The sequence below is a fragment of the Anoplophora glabripennis genome, unplaced genomic scaffold, assembly GCF_000390285.2.
Source record: "Anoplophora glabripennis isolate ALB-LARVAE unplaced genomic scaffold, Agla_2.0 scaffold92, whole genome shotgun sequence".
Lineage (NCBI taxonomy): Eukaryota > Metazoa > Arthropoda > Insecta > Coleoptera > Cerambycidae > Anoplophora > Anoplophora glabripennis.
This window is the reverse complement of record NW_019416269.1, coordinates 570,195-586,849: the sequence shown is the minus strand read 5'-3', so window position 1 is coordinate 586,849 and position 16,655 is coordinate 570,195. Positions and strand designations below refer to the sequence as shown.

Sequence of the window (16,655 nt, the reverse complement as noted above, 5' to 3'; positions counted from 1 at the left end):
TCAATGGCACCTTCTCTAAAATTTCATTTATGTCATTCTAAAGCAATTATAGGTATCCTTGCTCATTCAACGGTCCGTTTGTTTCAAACAGATAAAATTCTTTTAAAAAATTACACCTACATATTAATTTTAAGTCTGCGCTGTGCGTCCATTACAGTATCCGTACACAATAATTGCCGTGAATAAACAACTAAGCAATAATAGACATATTTGTTATCAGGAACTGTCATTTTATTCTTAAGATTTGAAATATTACTTAATGTTTGTAAAAAAAATGGATGAATATTCAATATTTTTCTTGTCATTGAACTGAGATTTGCGGTAAAACGATACCCTATACCAATTTTCAACAAGTATACCTTTTTTATGTAAAACTGTCCAGGGAATCTAAAAATGATTATTAGGTCATTGGCGTAGAACTTGAGGTAAAAAAATCCCACTTAACTACCCATTCCTACGCCACTGACCTATAAAAATTTGTAAATTTTACAGTAAATTATGCACAAGTGTAAATGTTAACATCACACCAAATTTGAATCAATTTGTTATAAGTATGCCAAAGATTTCGTAAATAATTTTAATAACCGACCAATACGGCCCTGTACAGTGAAAACGGTGAGATTTAGACCCTTGCTATATAAGGCAATTCTGAATTATTTATTGAGTTCTATTTGTGGTTAAAGTTTGATTTACTCGAACTGAAACACCCTGTATAATCAAATTTGATAAATGTTTTAAAATTTTTCAAATAAAAATCATCTATTTCATAAGCAGCAGATTTTCAATAATATAAGAATTAAAATATTCCGCAAAGGTTCTGCACCTTCAGACTTGGAAGCTTCAAAATACGTACATTTGGGTAGGCCATGTGATTTTNTAAATGAAATTTTGTATACCAAACTTAGTTCCTAAAATTTATAGATTTTGAGATATTGACATTTTTATGAAAAATTTGACAGAACACAGACAATATAGCTTAGCGATAAGCTATATTGTCTGTGATATCAATTTGAGATTCGGTATGTGAGTAGACCACGAACAAGTTGTCAAATTTTCAAATTTTTTAAATAAGGACTTTTCCATATATCGATCGCTTGGATTCCCAACGCGATACACTGTATATAAATTAAAATTAAAGGAAATGATGACATTGTAAAAAACTACATTGTCAAAATTTGGATTATAATTGTTTTTTATCTTAAAATGTTTTTTAATTGCCTTTTTTTACTAGATTTCCTTGAAAAACACCTACCTTCTATTATTAGCTCCCACATGTTTTTATTATTTTTTAGGGACAATCAGCTAATGCAAACAAATTTAAAAGAATAATTTTGAAGTCAATATACCAAAGATCTAAGCATGCAAAAATATCCATCCTCACGGACGAGACTGCTATCTACTGTTCACTAGATAAGATCTTTTGAAATTATTTCTTTGAATTTGTTTGAATTAGGTTAATACCTTTAAAAAAGAGTAAAAACATGTGAGAGCTAATTATAGAATATAATTATGTATTTTTGAAAGAGTTATTGATGCTGGGGAAATTACAGATGTAGCCATTACATATTTCTTGTTTATTGGCATACGTTGTAACCGATTGCACGGTTAACGTAAATTTGAAAATAAAAATCACATGATACCTAAAAAATCTTCAAAAAATGACACAGTGTATGCAACTTTCTTACGTATTTAAACAATATATTAGATTCATATAAATAAAGACTACTAAACTCTAGCTAAAACAGTTTTACATTCAGCGATTTATAATCATTATGCATTGCAATTATTTTAATTTATTTATAGCTTATGGTTATAATTAGAGCTGTCATAATTGACGGCGCACCAAAGGCGTGCGGATCATCAACATAAAATAAAGTGAATAATGATTAGGGCGTCGGGTAGGTTCGAGGAGGGTCAGAGGCAGACAGTGGATAGCTGATGGGACGGTGGGGTAGGCAAAAAGGGCCAACCTGTGGCCTAATTGCCAGGCTGAAGCAATCAGGCCAAAAAAAATCAGGATGTACAGGGGACTCCTACAAATACAATTTTGTAAAGAACAAAACAAAAAGGGTAATGATTCAAATATACACCTCTGTACGGCACTGGAAATTGGTCCACTGTAAAACCTGACCTGGCACAATGCGTCCGTCACGGCGGCAGTGACAAAAACTTGAAAGATTTTTGCAAGGAAATGAATAAATAGAATAGCACCTATTTTATATCAGCAAATTCAACTGATTTTGCCGCTATTGTTATTATGAATTAATAAAATTAATTTGTGGTTTTAAATAATAAAATAATTTGACATACCTGATGTTGTACAACTGTTCAAAATTTTGTCCACCGACGTGTAAATACATTTGGGTCCGTATTACTCAGTTTCTACGAAATGCTATCTTGTTTCACCATAACACAAATGCTTCACCATAATACAAAAGTATTCTTGCTTGACCATAAATTAAAACGATATCCATCAACTCCGAGTTGCTATAAACGCGCAAGCCATTTTTGACACGAACTACTAAAAAACTGCTGTAAACACTATGCCAACGACCACTGTAAAATCGGGTTTCAGTATTCGCTAAGACCACGTGGCTCTCCAGGCCTATTACGAATGACTCTAGAGACTGCAGTTGTCCAGCTGATGGTTGAAAGTATCAACAATTTTTTTCTCGGAAACTTAGGATTTTACAAAAAATTTTTTACGATATCAACTCCATTTCTCATGCCGCATCTATTCCCAATTTTTTTTGGATAAGTTATGAATCGCCCTGAATATTGTATATCAAAATAATAATAAAAGGAAACTCTATTGTAAAGTTTGTTTATTATTACTTTTCTTTTCTAAATTTAGAAAAAAATATACGTCAAATGATTTATTATTATTAGTTTCTAATTATGAGATTTTTACAATAGGTAAATATAAAAACAATACAAATATTTTTATTATATCTGTTTATTATGAGAATCATTAAATATATTAATATTTATATATTTTTTTATTATAAAACATGCACCTTTTACGATGACAAAGCAAGTTGATATGAATTTTGCTATAGTAATTGATATTAGAAAGTATCATACGATAGACCAATGTCCATTTTTATTAATAAGCTAATAATTATAAAAACTGAACCGTTTTTATGTAAATAATATGGGATAATAGACAACTATACGTTATTAAATTAATTATCGTAGTAGCTTTAAAAGTGATTTAGTTTCCTTATAGATGGAACTAGGCAGTAATTGTGATTTTCTATCTATTAACATATTTATGTACTTTATATTTTCATTTATTTCTAAAATTTTGAGTCGGATGTCTATTTTTTCTTTGCGAAATAACTGATTACTTGATAATATTTTAAATATGTATTATAGAAAAGAATGATATAAATTGCAGATAAAATTATTATTTTGCAGATAAAATTATTATTTTATTTTACTTGTCCCACTAACTTGGTAAACGTTAAGATATGCATCATATTTCGTACAGACACAATGTAACAGCGACGTATCGACAAACTTCCACTTGTAAAAATGAAAAAACAAAAACATCGTTGAAGTTGTGTGGGGTGGTAAATAGGCCTCAAAGAGGAGCCTTGATGTACCCCAGAAGTATTGCTAATTTTAAAAGCAGTATAATAATGATTTATTCGATCTTAAGCTCTTTGAAAATCAGTCTATACAGAAACTAATTGAATACTCTAATGAACTAGTAACGGAAATAGAATAACATAATAGATTTGTAATAATTGTCGATCTACCAAAGGCAAAATCCATGTTGTTCAGATATTATAATTTATTTATTGAAAGAATTACTATAATCAGTTATAATGTTTTAAAATAATTTAGCTAGAGTTGAGACACCACTTATAGGACGATAATTTTCATTACTTTTATCACCTGATATAAATAATGGAGAAATGTATAGGTACTTCCTTCCAATAATCATGAAAACAATTAAGATTTAGTTAAATAAATAATAAATATACAGGGTGATTCACAAACTGTGACCAAAGACTTGGAAGCTCCAAAATACGTACATTTGGGTAGGCCATGTGATTTTTATTTTGACTTCACAAATTTTCAAGAAAATTTTAAATTATTTGGTCTTAAAGTTGATACCTAAATTTTTATTGAAATTACATAACGATCGTCAGTATAAGGGAATTGCATTATACCAATTTATATAATCAATAATTCTTGTGTTGCACCATCAACATTTGAAAGACTATATAACCCTGAGGAATGGTTTCAGGGAAGAATTTTATTTATGCCATTTTTTTGGAAGGTACATACCTACAGACGCTGTGTACAAGTTGTGTGGAAAATGGTAAATTAAACAGTCATACCCTTTCTTGTGATTCCATTCTTTGTCATATTGAAACAGATCCAGTAGCGATGAGATTTAACCCTATCAGATGTTTAACAATGAGCAATTTATGGTTTTGTAAATAAATTGTTTACATCAATATTTCCATTTTAATTTCAATCATCTTCGTATTTTGCGATTATTTTTAATTGTATTGCTCTGCTGCGTAAGTAGTTTTACGTTTATTTACGTCAAAATTAGAGAGCTTTCTTCAATGCCTATTATAAGACTTGTTCGAAACACGTGCTTTTTGTAATGTCAATGTCAAGTACGTAGTTTTGCAGGTAAAACAACTTTATCATGACATATCGTTAATTAATTTCGAACCTCAGACTATTGCTAATAATAACTTTTACAAGGTTATTATTTAATCTTAAATGGGCAATATCTATTCAGTACATTTTACGCAAACTGTTTTATGACATAATTTTATTCAATTCTAATGTTGTTCATTTGTATGGATCCGCGTTGTTTGTCTTAATTGCGATTTTGTTTGCGGTTGTCCATTGTATGGATATTTTTAACAAGCCTCATTTGTAAACAAATAGTTGTTATAGTATTTATAGATATTTTTAATACTCTTGAAATGTGCCTTTAAAAACTTTTATTTATTTTCTTGAAATGCAGAAATGTTAAAATAAATGAAATCTAATTATTCAATTCAAAATTCCTCAAACCTGTTTATGTTTTTACAAATTTCAGATCTACTTTTTTAAATTCTTGATAACTTGTGAACAATTTTATTACTTTATAGACCTAATTAGTTAATACTCAATTAATTAAAAAGTTTTTCTACTGTCTTAAAATTATACCATGTGGTTTTGAACTTTGTCTATAGAAATAAAATATTGATCATATTTGCGTAAATATCATTATTTCTTAGTTGTTCTATATGTCAGCAGTTACTGTCACTATCCACTACATGTAACAGCATTAATTATACTAATATTTAATAATTAATTATAATTATATTATTAATTATATTATTAATTATATTATTATTAATTATACTAATATTTCAACTCTGAGAGCTTTTCAGCTTGTTCTTGTACTTTATTAATTTTTTTCTGGGAGTCAAAAACACTATAAAATAAACTATTGATTTCCACAAAAATTTCTTCAAATAAATATGTTTTATTATTTTTACATTTATGTGAAACAAAATGTTAGACATATACAATATTTCTCCCAAACCTCCCTCTTCTTATAAAATTTAAAGCAACAACCACTGCCTCTAATAATTTCTGTGTGGCGTGTGGACAACACTCTCTTACTGAATCTGCAATTAATGGAAGTAATTAGCAAATTTGAAAAAATTAAAATCGAAGTAGTCTCTGAAATATGTCTAATGTCTCGTTGCCGTGGGACACTCTGTATATTTAGAAAATAGTAACTAGCTCTAGTCCCAATGGGAAATAGAAATAGAATTTTTATATTTAAGATATTTTCTTCTTATTTTTAAAGATTTCACAAAATTCACATAATAGTTTACGCATGTATAAACTAATTTAGCTCAAACACCCCCAAACTTTTGAGTAATTGTCAAAAAATAGTGAAAAATCGCCGAAAGTTACATTAGTTAACCCAAAAAAATTCGAAAAAATTTATTCTGAACTTGATCAAGTGCTATCTTATGTATTTTGATGTGCCGAATCCAAATCTGAACTTTTAAAGCTGGGTCCCCCCTCCCCCCAGATTATGCAAAAATCGTAAAATAATGGCGAAAAAATACAAAAGAAATAGCGAAAAATCGACATAAAACACGTTTTTTTCTGACCTTGATCAAGTGTGTTTCTTATGTATTTCGATACGTTGAATTCGAGTCTGAAGTTTATTAGCCATATTCCCCCATAGATTTTGAAAAAAAAAACCGCCAGAAAATAGCTGAAAGTGGTAAAATATCATACATATTAATGAAAGTGAGAAAATTTAGAAAGAGGTTTTTCTACATTTGATCAATGTGTTCTTATAAATTTTGTCGAGTCTGTTGAGTTTCATTACCCAAAAATTTTGCGCAAAATATCGCAAAAGAAATGGAAATCGTGAACCCCAAAAAATCTTGAATAAATGTCATAGATATGAATTACTAACCAAATAAATTCGACTGACTTGAACCAGGCTTTCTTTGATCTCACACTTTTCTTGTAGTGAACTATTTTCTCTTCTTATGACCTGTGCTGCGGTTTCTCTTTCTCTTCTGTCTTTTCTTATTCGTTTCTCTCCTTAGTGTCCAACAGAAATCTGCCGTCATGTTGATATCCCATCTTCCTTGGTATTGATTCTCCATTTCACTTACATCTTGATCTTTCTCCTTATTCTTCACTGTAGTCTCCAAGGTTTTGAGAAATGTAGTCAAGGTGATATTGCAGGAAGTGCAATTTATGATTCATCAAGTAACCTAATTGTTTTTTTTTCAATATGTCTTCAACCAAATTTTCGTAATCCTCACTCTTCTTATTTCCTAAAAAGTTCTGAGAGATATTCTTCCTTTGCCATGCTACTTTTTCAGTATCATTCATCCTTGTGATGAAATTTCGAAAAAGAATACGAATTTGAGGGCCATCAAAATCAATTTCACATCAGTTGGAAACTTGTCTTCTAAATATTGAAAACAGTCACCGTCTTTGTCCAGAGCTTTGACAAATTGCTTCATGAGACCAAGCTTGATATGAATAGGTGGTGTAGAATTTTTGAAGGCTCAATCAGTGGTCTATGTATGATGTTCCTCCACCCTGATTGAAACTCTGTTCTCGTTATTCACTTGTTTTGAAAGTAGGTTTTTTTTTCTATCCCTGCTATGCCATAAAAGTTTTCTCACTCTCATTAATAGGTGCATATAACTTTGTAATTTTCAGTTATTTTTTGCGTTTTTTTTTTGCAAAATCTGTGGAGGAATACGGGTAATAGACTTCAGATTCGAATTCAGCGTAATCAAAATACATACATAAGAAACACACTTAATCAGAAAAAATAGCTCAAGAAACAACAGTTATATAGTGCCGATGAGCGCTTTTGCCCAGGGGGGTGAATAAAATATTGAAAATAACCCTGGGAATCGATAAAGCAATCAATTTTAAGCAAAAAGTTATTGGTGGTATGTTGTATATGTACATTTTATTTAAAAAGGACGTTTTTCAGTAGTTTTTCTCGAATAACTCGCAAAATAGACATTCTATGAAAATAAAACAGCACAAAGAAAATGAAGCTTATAGAAAAGAAAATGATTGAGTTATTTTTCATTTATGTAGGTGCAGGTGCTGACATACGGTTGGTTGAAGATAATTTCATGTCCGCCAGAAACTACATTGGAAGATTTAACGTAAAATAACTAAAATAAGTCTATTTTTCAAGAAAAATGCACAGAACATTTTTTAAAGTACTTTAAAAAATCATTAAAATGAACTTGACTTTAATTTATTAGCATAAAAATTAACAGTTCCTATCAAAATAAAACTGTTAATTCGCTTTTTCGGAAAAAAAATTAGTACAAAAACTGATGAATTTTTCACGATTTAAAATTAAAGGTGATCCTTCTACAATTTACATTTTTTATATGCTAACAATATATTATATAAGTTTAAGCGGTTTTTAATTCCAAAAAAGTTAACATATTTTTGAAAGTAACTTTAAAAATAAAAAAGATACGAAAAATATTCAAGAGTATAAAAGTTTAGATTTTTTTTAATAGAATATTTTGTTTTGTTTTTATTTGTGTAGGATATAAATTAACAGAGCTGTCGCTGCTAGAAGTTTGCAGATGAAGGCGAAGGACATGTTTTTCAAACCCTTTAACCTCAAACATCTCAAAAATAACGCGTTAAAAAATATTCAATTTTACAGTACTTTTAGCTGTCGAAATTTTCTATAAAAGAATTTATCCTGTTTGTACTATCAAATCATTTAAAACTGTTAAAAACCATTTTTTAAATATTTTGTTATTAGGGGTAGTTTTTTAAGGGTTGAGATATTGTAATAAATTATTTATAATACTAGTGAAAATATTTCTATCTATAATGTATGCGTTATAAAAATATTTTAAGGTCAAATAAACTATTAATTTTATATTTTTATCATTAAGGGTGGTTTTTAAGGGTTGAAACTTTATAAAAATAACGTAAATTATAATCCACAATATAAAACAATATTTATTCTATACAGGGTGTCCCGAAATTCATGCAACAAAATTTGGTCACAGATTCTTAAGACAAATGGGGACCCGTATTTTTTATTTTTGCCAAGTGGCCCCCTCTTTCGGAGTTACAGCCCCCGGAAGTCCGCCCCTAAGAATAATTTTTTTTTTTTTATATCTCAGAACCCTGTTATACGAGAATCACTAAATTTGGTACACAGGGGTTTTATGACATGTGGAATCTGATGGTGCTACGTTTTTTGGCGGGGAACCCCCTTAAAACAATTTCTCGTGGGCCCCTTTGTCTTTGGAGCCAAAAAAATTTGGTCGCATATTTAGATTTCTTAAAAATTATCAGTCCACTAGAAAGCCATTAAATTTAGAAACTTTTTGTCTCTTTATACTTTTTTCGTAAATCGCAATGTTTTCGAGAAAAATGTCCAAATGTGATCGAATGCATATCGTGATTCGCCATTTTTCTCAAAAACATTGCGATTTTCGAAACAAATATCGAGACAAAAAAGTTTCTAACTTCAATGGCTTTCTAGATAACTAATTATTAAAAAAAAAATTAAATTTGCGACCAAATTTTTCTGGTTCCAAAGACAAGGGGGCCACGAAAAAGTGTCTTAAGGGGGTTTCTCGCCAAAAAGCGCAGCACTGTGAGATTCCACATGTCAAAAAACCCATGTGTGCAAAATTTAGTGATTCTCGTACAACATGGTTTTGAGATATAAAAAAAATTTCTTAGGGCCAGATTTCAGTTGACAAAAAGATAAAATACGGGTCCCCTGAATTTGTCTTAAGAATCTATGACCAAATTTTGTTGCATGAATTTCCGGACACCCTGCATATTAAGATATGATTTTAGTCTAAATAACACCTATTTTTATATTTATTAAGTTTTTTTAGCATAAGGGGTGATTTTTCGTCCCCTAAAAATAAGAAGCGCATATCAAGCATATATAATTTTTCATCTACAGGGTAAAATAAGCTTAATTACAAATTTTCATAAAAATCGAATGTATCCGAAAGTATTCGGAGATTTTACCCTATTTTTCTCTTCGTTTCCTGGACTATTACACTTTAAAATCGTTTTATGAATATTATTAGTTACAATTCTTTTGCATTATATTGCATATTTGTAGCAATTTTATACAATATAAATTAAATATCATAATATCCTCTACATAGTGTTCCATACTTGGGCCTGTTTGTATTACAATTTTAAAACATGTTTTAAATGTTTTTTAAAAGAAACTTATCATTTATATTGTAGATAATTAAGACAATTTCATTAAAAACACTATGTATAGCATAAAGAAATGTTAATCTAATAATGTTTATTTCTTATTATCGTTCAGAAAATAACCGAACTATACTTTTTAAACTTTATAAATTATTGGTCCTTGTCTCCTTCAGGTACTTTCCTCCTCAATTCACACACTTTTCCCAAAGGTGTTTCCATTTCGCGAAATTGATAGCTTAATTTAAAATGGCCCTGACGAATTTGCTTTGTTGTCATTAAAATAGTCTGAAAACGGCTTCCTTTTAGCGCTTTGTCATGGTGGAAGAACCATGAGTTGTTTCACCACAACACTGGTTCCTTTTTGCGGATTTTTTTACGCAAGCGTTGTAAAATGCCTTGATAATACACACGGTACACTGTTTCACATTGAGGCAAGAATTCAAAATGCACAATTCGATTAAAGTCGAAAAAAATAACAGTAAGCATCACTTTGACATTGAATCGAGACTAACCTGCTTTCTTGCCAATTCATTGTAATGATTGGTCTTTGGACTCAACGTCGTAGCCCAGATTCCGTCTTCCGTTATGATACTTTAAATGAATGTTTCATCGTCATTGGATTGTTCAAGGAATTGCCGACAAACATACCCAGATTTTCTTTCTGTTGTTCGGTTATCAAACGAAGAACAAATTTTGCTACATCTCGATGCATTTTCAATTTTTCAGTCAAAATTTAACGGCCTGGCCCAATTGCGATGCTAACCTTTTCTGCAATTCTCACATTAATCAGCGATTTGTACGCACCAGATCTTTCTGAACGTGGGTGTCATCAGTTGAAGGCCTTCTTGGTCGAGAATCATCTTCAGTTTCCATTAAAGTTTTCCCTAGTTGATTGCAAAATTTTATGATACGTTATTGTTCTAGAAAATGGCAAATATCAAAAATTGTCACTAATACGTTACACTGAGATAAATATATCACGAAAACTAAGTGAGATGTCAACAATCCAAGAACATGTGGCTACAAAGGAGGTTATGCGCAACGCAATGCTACCAACTGCATATTACTAAATAATTCCATTAGCGCGTAATTCAAAAAGTTTGGTTCTCTTCTGAACAGAGCTCGTACACCATGTGCACCAAAGAAATCGTTTTTCGAAACGTTTCTGTGAATTATCTAATGAAACCGATAGAAAAAGCTAAAAATGTTATTACAAAAAATGTTTCTCAGATGTTGTGTAGTACATGTTTAGTGTCACGTTATTTTAGGTCCAAATTAGAACATATTCTAACTAAATTTATTATGTAAATCAAAACGTTGACGGTGAAGCAGAACGATAGATACTAAATAAATATATTAACACGTGAGACTAACATTTTTATTTATTTTAAATATTATTTGTAATACCAGATATTGGGAGAATCTAGTTTTATGCGGATAAAATTATGCACGCTTCACTGCTACATAATTAACGCATTTCTGACACCGTATCAAATTTTTGTGACCTACTAAGCTACACTGAGTCATAACATCAATGAACAAAACGGATTCAATTCGAAAATCAGTACGATTGAAATAATATTTTCAAAATATAACTTGAAGCTTTCAAAGTTAAACCATTAAGACACATTTGGGTAATTACAAACTTTATTGTTTCAAGATACTCCATTTCTCCCACTTTAGTAGTATCTAGAGTTTAATCCTGATTTTCTATGTTAAACAGAGGATTTCTGTAAATTGACCGATTTCTACTGGCTCATATATTTCACGTGTTATAAGAGATACCAAAAGAGAAAAATATTTAAGTTAAGTTTTTTCTTAATTCCATATTTTTGAAGAAATACTACTGAAATTTGTTATTTTGAATTAAATAACCTGAGTATTTTTACTTATTTATTTCTTTTTCCTTTCCAATAAGATAATTTGTATAAAAATTGTGTTTTTCGTATGTATTACTGCAAGCAATATTACCGAAAAGTATACATATCCAAGAAATTTTCGGAATAGATACTCATTAGCAATGTTAAAAATTCATATATCTTCTATTGAAATTTATAAAGTTAGTACTAATAATATTAATTATTAATAGTATTAAATTTAACTGTAAACTAAAATTGTCAACGCCTCTTATAGTATTTACGAATTTTGTGCTTTTCTGTGATATATAAGAAACACAGTTTTTATGTAGACTACAATACATTATTAGAAAGGTTATAAGAAAGAGGATCGATGCCGTACAAATACATAAATGATGTTCCATTAAAAATATCAAACTTCATTTCTTAGTAAATATGAAACAAAACAATTGAGTACGCCACTGTAATCCGCGAAAAAATTTATATAAATCGTTTGTCCTCATATGGGTCAAATTTGAGAAATTGGCCAAATTTGATCCCTCTGTATATCAAAAATCAAACAAGCAAAAAGAACATGGATACCTATAATCACTTTCTAGTCTGTATCCTGCATTTTTTTTCAAATTGGGCCTCCCTATACAAAATGCAAAATTTAATGTTTAAAATGGTGTGTTATAATTTGTTTATTTAATTCCTAACGTATATTTTTTGATAGAAAAAATATTATGTGCAACTTATACAGGGTGGTCCGAATTTTATGCAGGAAATTTCGAGGGCAGATAGATCTCTTTAAAATAATAGGTGTGTGCCTTATAAACATAGGTCTGGAACGGCCTCGTTTTAGAGATACAGGGTGTTGAAGTTGTTAAAAAAAATTTATTTTTTATTTATATCCCCGGAATCTATTAACCTATTTCAATAAAATTTGGTACAGACAATGTATAACAGTAGGCCTTGCATTTCTTAAAATATGAGCTCTAAAGATTCAACCAGTGGTGTACAACTGGACAGGGGTCGCCTTCTTTTTATAAAAAAACTACGCTACTGTATTTTTAACAAGTTACTGTAACGGATTTGTATTCTAATGCACAAAATACGTAAAAAAGGTAACTTGAATTTTTTCCCTAAGATCCGCCGTCCTCAAGTTATTCATACCAATACAATCCCTTAAGGCAGACATTTCAAAACATAATATTAGAAGAATATTTATGTTTATGCTTAAAACTAAGGGCAATTTGTAAGCAGATCAATACAATTATTTCCATATCACCTGTAAGGTAGTATTCCTAGTGTGTTTTAGTTTCCCCTGGAAGCTGAATCCACTATCTTTACAAATAAGAGCAATTTAAATCAAAATAATAATAAAAATACATTTACCAAGCAACAACAATTAAACAAGAACGAAATTAACGTTACGTATTTACAGCAATTGTTTAAAATGCGAACCATCCACATCGATACATTTCTGACAACTTCTATTAATGATTAATGGAATTACCTTACTAATATCATGTGGTGGTTTTATTTTAATTCATTACACCCGTCTTCTATTCGCTGCAGTAGTTGTGGTGTTGTATCTATTGGAGTAGAGTAAACTTTACTTTTCAGATAGGTAACCCCAAAAATAGAAGTGCAGGGGGTTTAGATCTGGCGATCTGGCTGGCCAAGACACTGGATTCTCTGCACCATTATGGTTGATATTGGCATTTGGTCTTCAACATATCCATCGCCCCATATAATTTTTAAGCCATTCTTGTATTATTCTCCTAAAATGCGCAGGCGCACCATCCATTTGTATCCAGCTATTTTGTGGTATATTTAATGGAACATCCTCTAATAATTCAAATAGTTTTCTAGAAAGTTTAGAAATGACTGGGAATTCAGATGGGGTGACAAGAAGAAAGGTCCGAATTATTCCGAGCCACATTTTCACAGAAAATTCGTGTTCAAAAGATCTTGTCCGAATTTCATGAGGATTTTCTTATGACCAAATATTGTGAAAATTCACTACCCCTCGCCTTGTGAACGTAGCCTCATCGGTCCAACAAGGGAATTGTATTGGTATGAATAACTTGAGAACGGTGAATTTTAGGGAAAAAATTCAAGTTACCTTTTTTACGTATTTTGTACATTAGAATAAAAATCCGTTACAATAGCTTGTAAAAAATACAGTGGCGTAGTTTTTTTTTTATAAAAAAGGGGGTGACACTGTCCAGTTGTACACTACTGGTCGATCCTTTAGCACTTATATTTTAAGGAATGCAAGGCCTACTGTCATACATTATCTGCACCAAATTTTATTGAGATCGGTTAATAGATTCCGGAGATAAAAACAAAAAATAATTTTTTTTAACAACTTCAACACCCTGTATCTCTAAAACGAGGCCGTTCCAGAACTATATTTATAAGGCAAACACCTATTATTTTACGGAGATCTATCTGTCCTCGAGGTTTGCTGTATAAAATTCGGACCACCCTGTATACTCAGTGTTTCATAGTAATGGGTCACAAATCCATTCCAGATATTAAAAGTTTACAAGTTGGTTAAAATAACCGTAGTCCAAAAGTTGATATTAGGTGGTCTTATATCAAAAATTTTGTAGGCAACTTTAACAGTTGCTTATATATCGATTTCAAATTTCGTACGAAAGTATTTTGGTGGGTACAGAAGTTAAATCAGGTATCATATCATTTTTGAGTTATTTTATAGGGGGCGGCACATATAATATCTTTCTGTAAAACAAAATATTACTACCTGTTACATAACACTATTTACATAACATTATTTACATGCATAACACTAGAGAAAATTATTTTCTAAAAGATCATAATTTATAAATTTTTACTGCAAATTGTCATACCTTGTAGAAATCTACATCTTTAATCATTTCCCAGACTTGTATTTTAAAAAATCGATATCGATTATTTTTTACTGAGTGTTAGGTAAAAAATGTTATATCAATCTTTTTTACATCAAAAATGTCAAATGCTACCTCTAATAAGATAATTCATTATTTGTTGAAACCGATATTTCAATAACTACAAATGTTATTAAAAATTTTCTTAGAAAAATATTTTCCTCAATACATTGTAGGTATCTATCTCGATATAAACTTTTGGACTATGATAATCTTGGCCAATTCGAATGGTATCATGATGTTCATAATTTTTCCTCTGAAACACTCATGGCACAGAAATATTTTTACGTGACATATTTTTCATAAGTAACTATTTATTGCGGTTACCTATGATATTTTACTTGTTGCAGACGTTGATGTCGGACATAGTTACTATGATGTACAAAATGTTTTGAAACTCAAAATTCTTTTTTATTTCAGGTAGATCTATAGAAGACTTAAACGAGCGTGTGAAAATAGGAGCCTGCAACAAACCTCCATGTAGATTGAGAAAGGATTCAGTCGTCGGTATTACTTTAAAGTTCAAACCAGGTAAAATACTGCGCGAAAGTTTATTTATGTGAATGTTAAGGTACTGAGTGAAAGAGAGTATTGGATCCACTTTTTACATGCACGCAGTGGAGAGGTTTTTGCCATTTTTTCAGACAATTTACCTACATTACAAAATACATTTCACAGAACAATCACATACGCAAAATTTAATTTAGTTCAAATACGTTAATATTTACAAATGTATAAGAATATACAGGGTTCCCCATATTAGACTATGCAGTTTAAAAGTCGAATAAAAACTTTCTGATCAAAGTAAATTAACTTTTTAATGGACTAATATGTAGCTAATTTTATGGGATTTATAACGAAAATAAATAATAAGTCAATTTTTAAAGATCATGTCTTCCAAATGCCCTCCTTCGACTTCAATGCAATTTTGAATTCTAAGTTCAAAATTTTGCATCACTCGACGCAGCAAATCTCCATTTATTTCTGCAATTTTATTTTGAATCTGCTCTTTCAACTCCAGAATTGTTGCTGGACGACTTGCATAAACTTTTTGCTTCAGGTATCCCCAGAGAAAAAAATCTGGGGCCGTTAAATCGGGAGATCTCGGGGGCCAATTCAAATTTCCAAATCGGGAAATTATACGGCCATCAAAAAAATCTCGCAAAATCCTCATAGTGTTTCTGGCTGTGTGAGCTGTAGCTCCATCTTGTTGGAATAATATGGCACCATTTAGTAGTCCCCGTCTAGTTAGTTCGGGGATAAGAAACGTTTGCAACATGTTTATGTAGCGCTCGGAATTAACTGTAACAGGACGGTTATTTTCATCCTCAAAAAAATAAGGACCGATAATTCCAAATGATGCTACACCACACCACACAACGACTTTTAGACTGTGGAGGTTTTTGGTAAACAGTTCGTGAGGATTTTCTGCTCCCCAGTACCTAAAGTTTTGCTTGTTAACAACACCGTCCAAATGAAAATTTGCTTCGTCGCTCATTAGCAAATTATGTATTCCTCCATGGTGCTGATTTAAAAATTCTTGACAAAATGTCAACCTCGCTTCTTTATCTGTATCACTGAGGTGATGCGCCATTTGGTATTTATAGGGGTGAAATTTTAAATCTTTATGCAGAATTCTGTGGAGACTTCCCTTGGATATTCCTAGGGCAAGTGATTGCCGATTAGCAGATCTCTTAGGGCTTCTTGTGAAGGCAGCTCTCACTCGTTCAATATTTGCAGGCGTACGCACCGTTCTTCGACGTCCAGGTTTTTTAATGTTTTGCACAGAGCCATTTTCACGCCAATGACGAACCCATGCCGAAATTGTAACGCGTGTTGGTGCATCGCCCCTATTATTATTTCCAAACTGCCGTCGAAATGCACGCCGAACTTCTTCCACTGAACCAGTTCTAATGTAGACTTCCACGGAAAACACACGCTCTTGAATTGAATAATTCATAACGCAATGAAAATTGTTAAAAAATGAAAATTAAATTAAGTTGTGACATTTGTGACTAAAACAATGAAGTGTTTACTTTTGTCGTTGCTTAGAGACAGGCGCCTACTTGTTAAAATGTGATCCTAATGGTGTAGCATCATTTGGTAATATTGGTTTGATTTGCTTCGTCGA

At 30.9% G+C, this 16,655-nt stretch overlaps 1 protein-coding gene across 1 annotated transcript in view; it reads left to right on the top strand.

Annotated features, from left to right (window-relative positions):
• LOC108903282 (ecdysteroid-regulated 16 kDa protein) overlaps positions 1-16,655 on the top strand; it is a 63,911-nt gene that overhangs the window by 27,197 nt on the left and 20,059 nt on the right. The window contains exon 2 of the mRNA XM_018705400.1: positions 14,945-15,055. Within this exon, the coding sequence (XP_018560916.1) occupies positions 14,945-15,055 (111 nt within the window). The remainder of the gene's footprint in view (positions 1-14,944; positions 15,056-16,655) is intronic.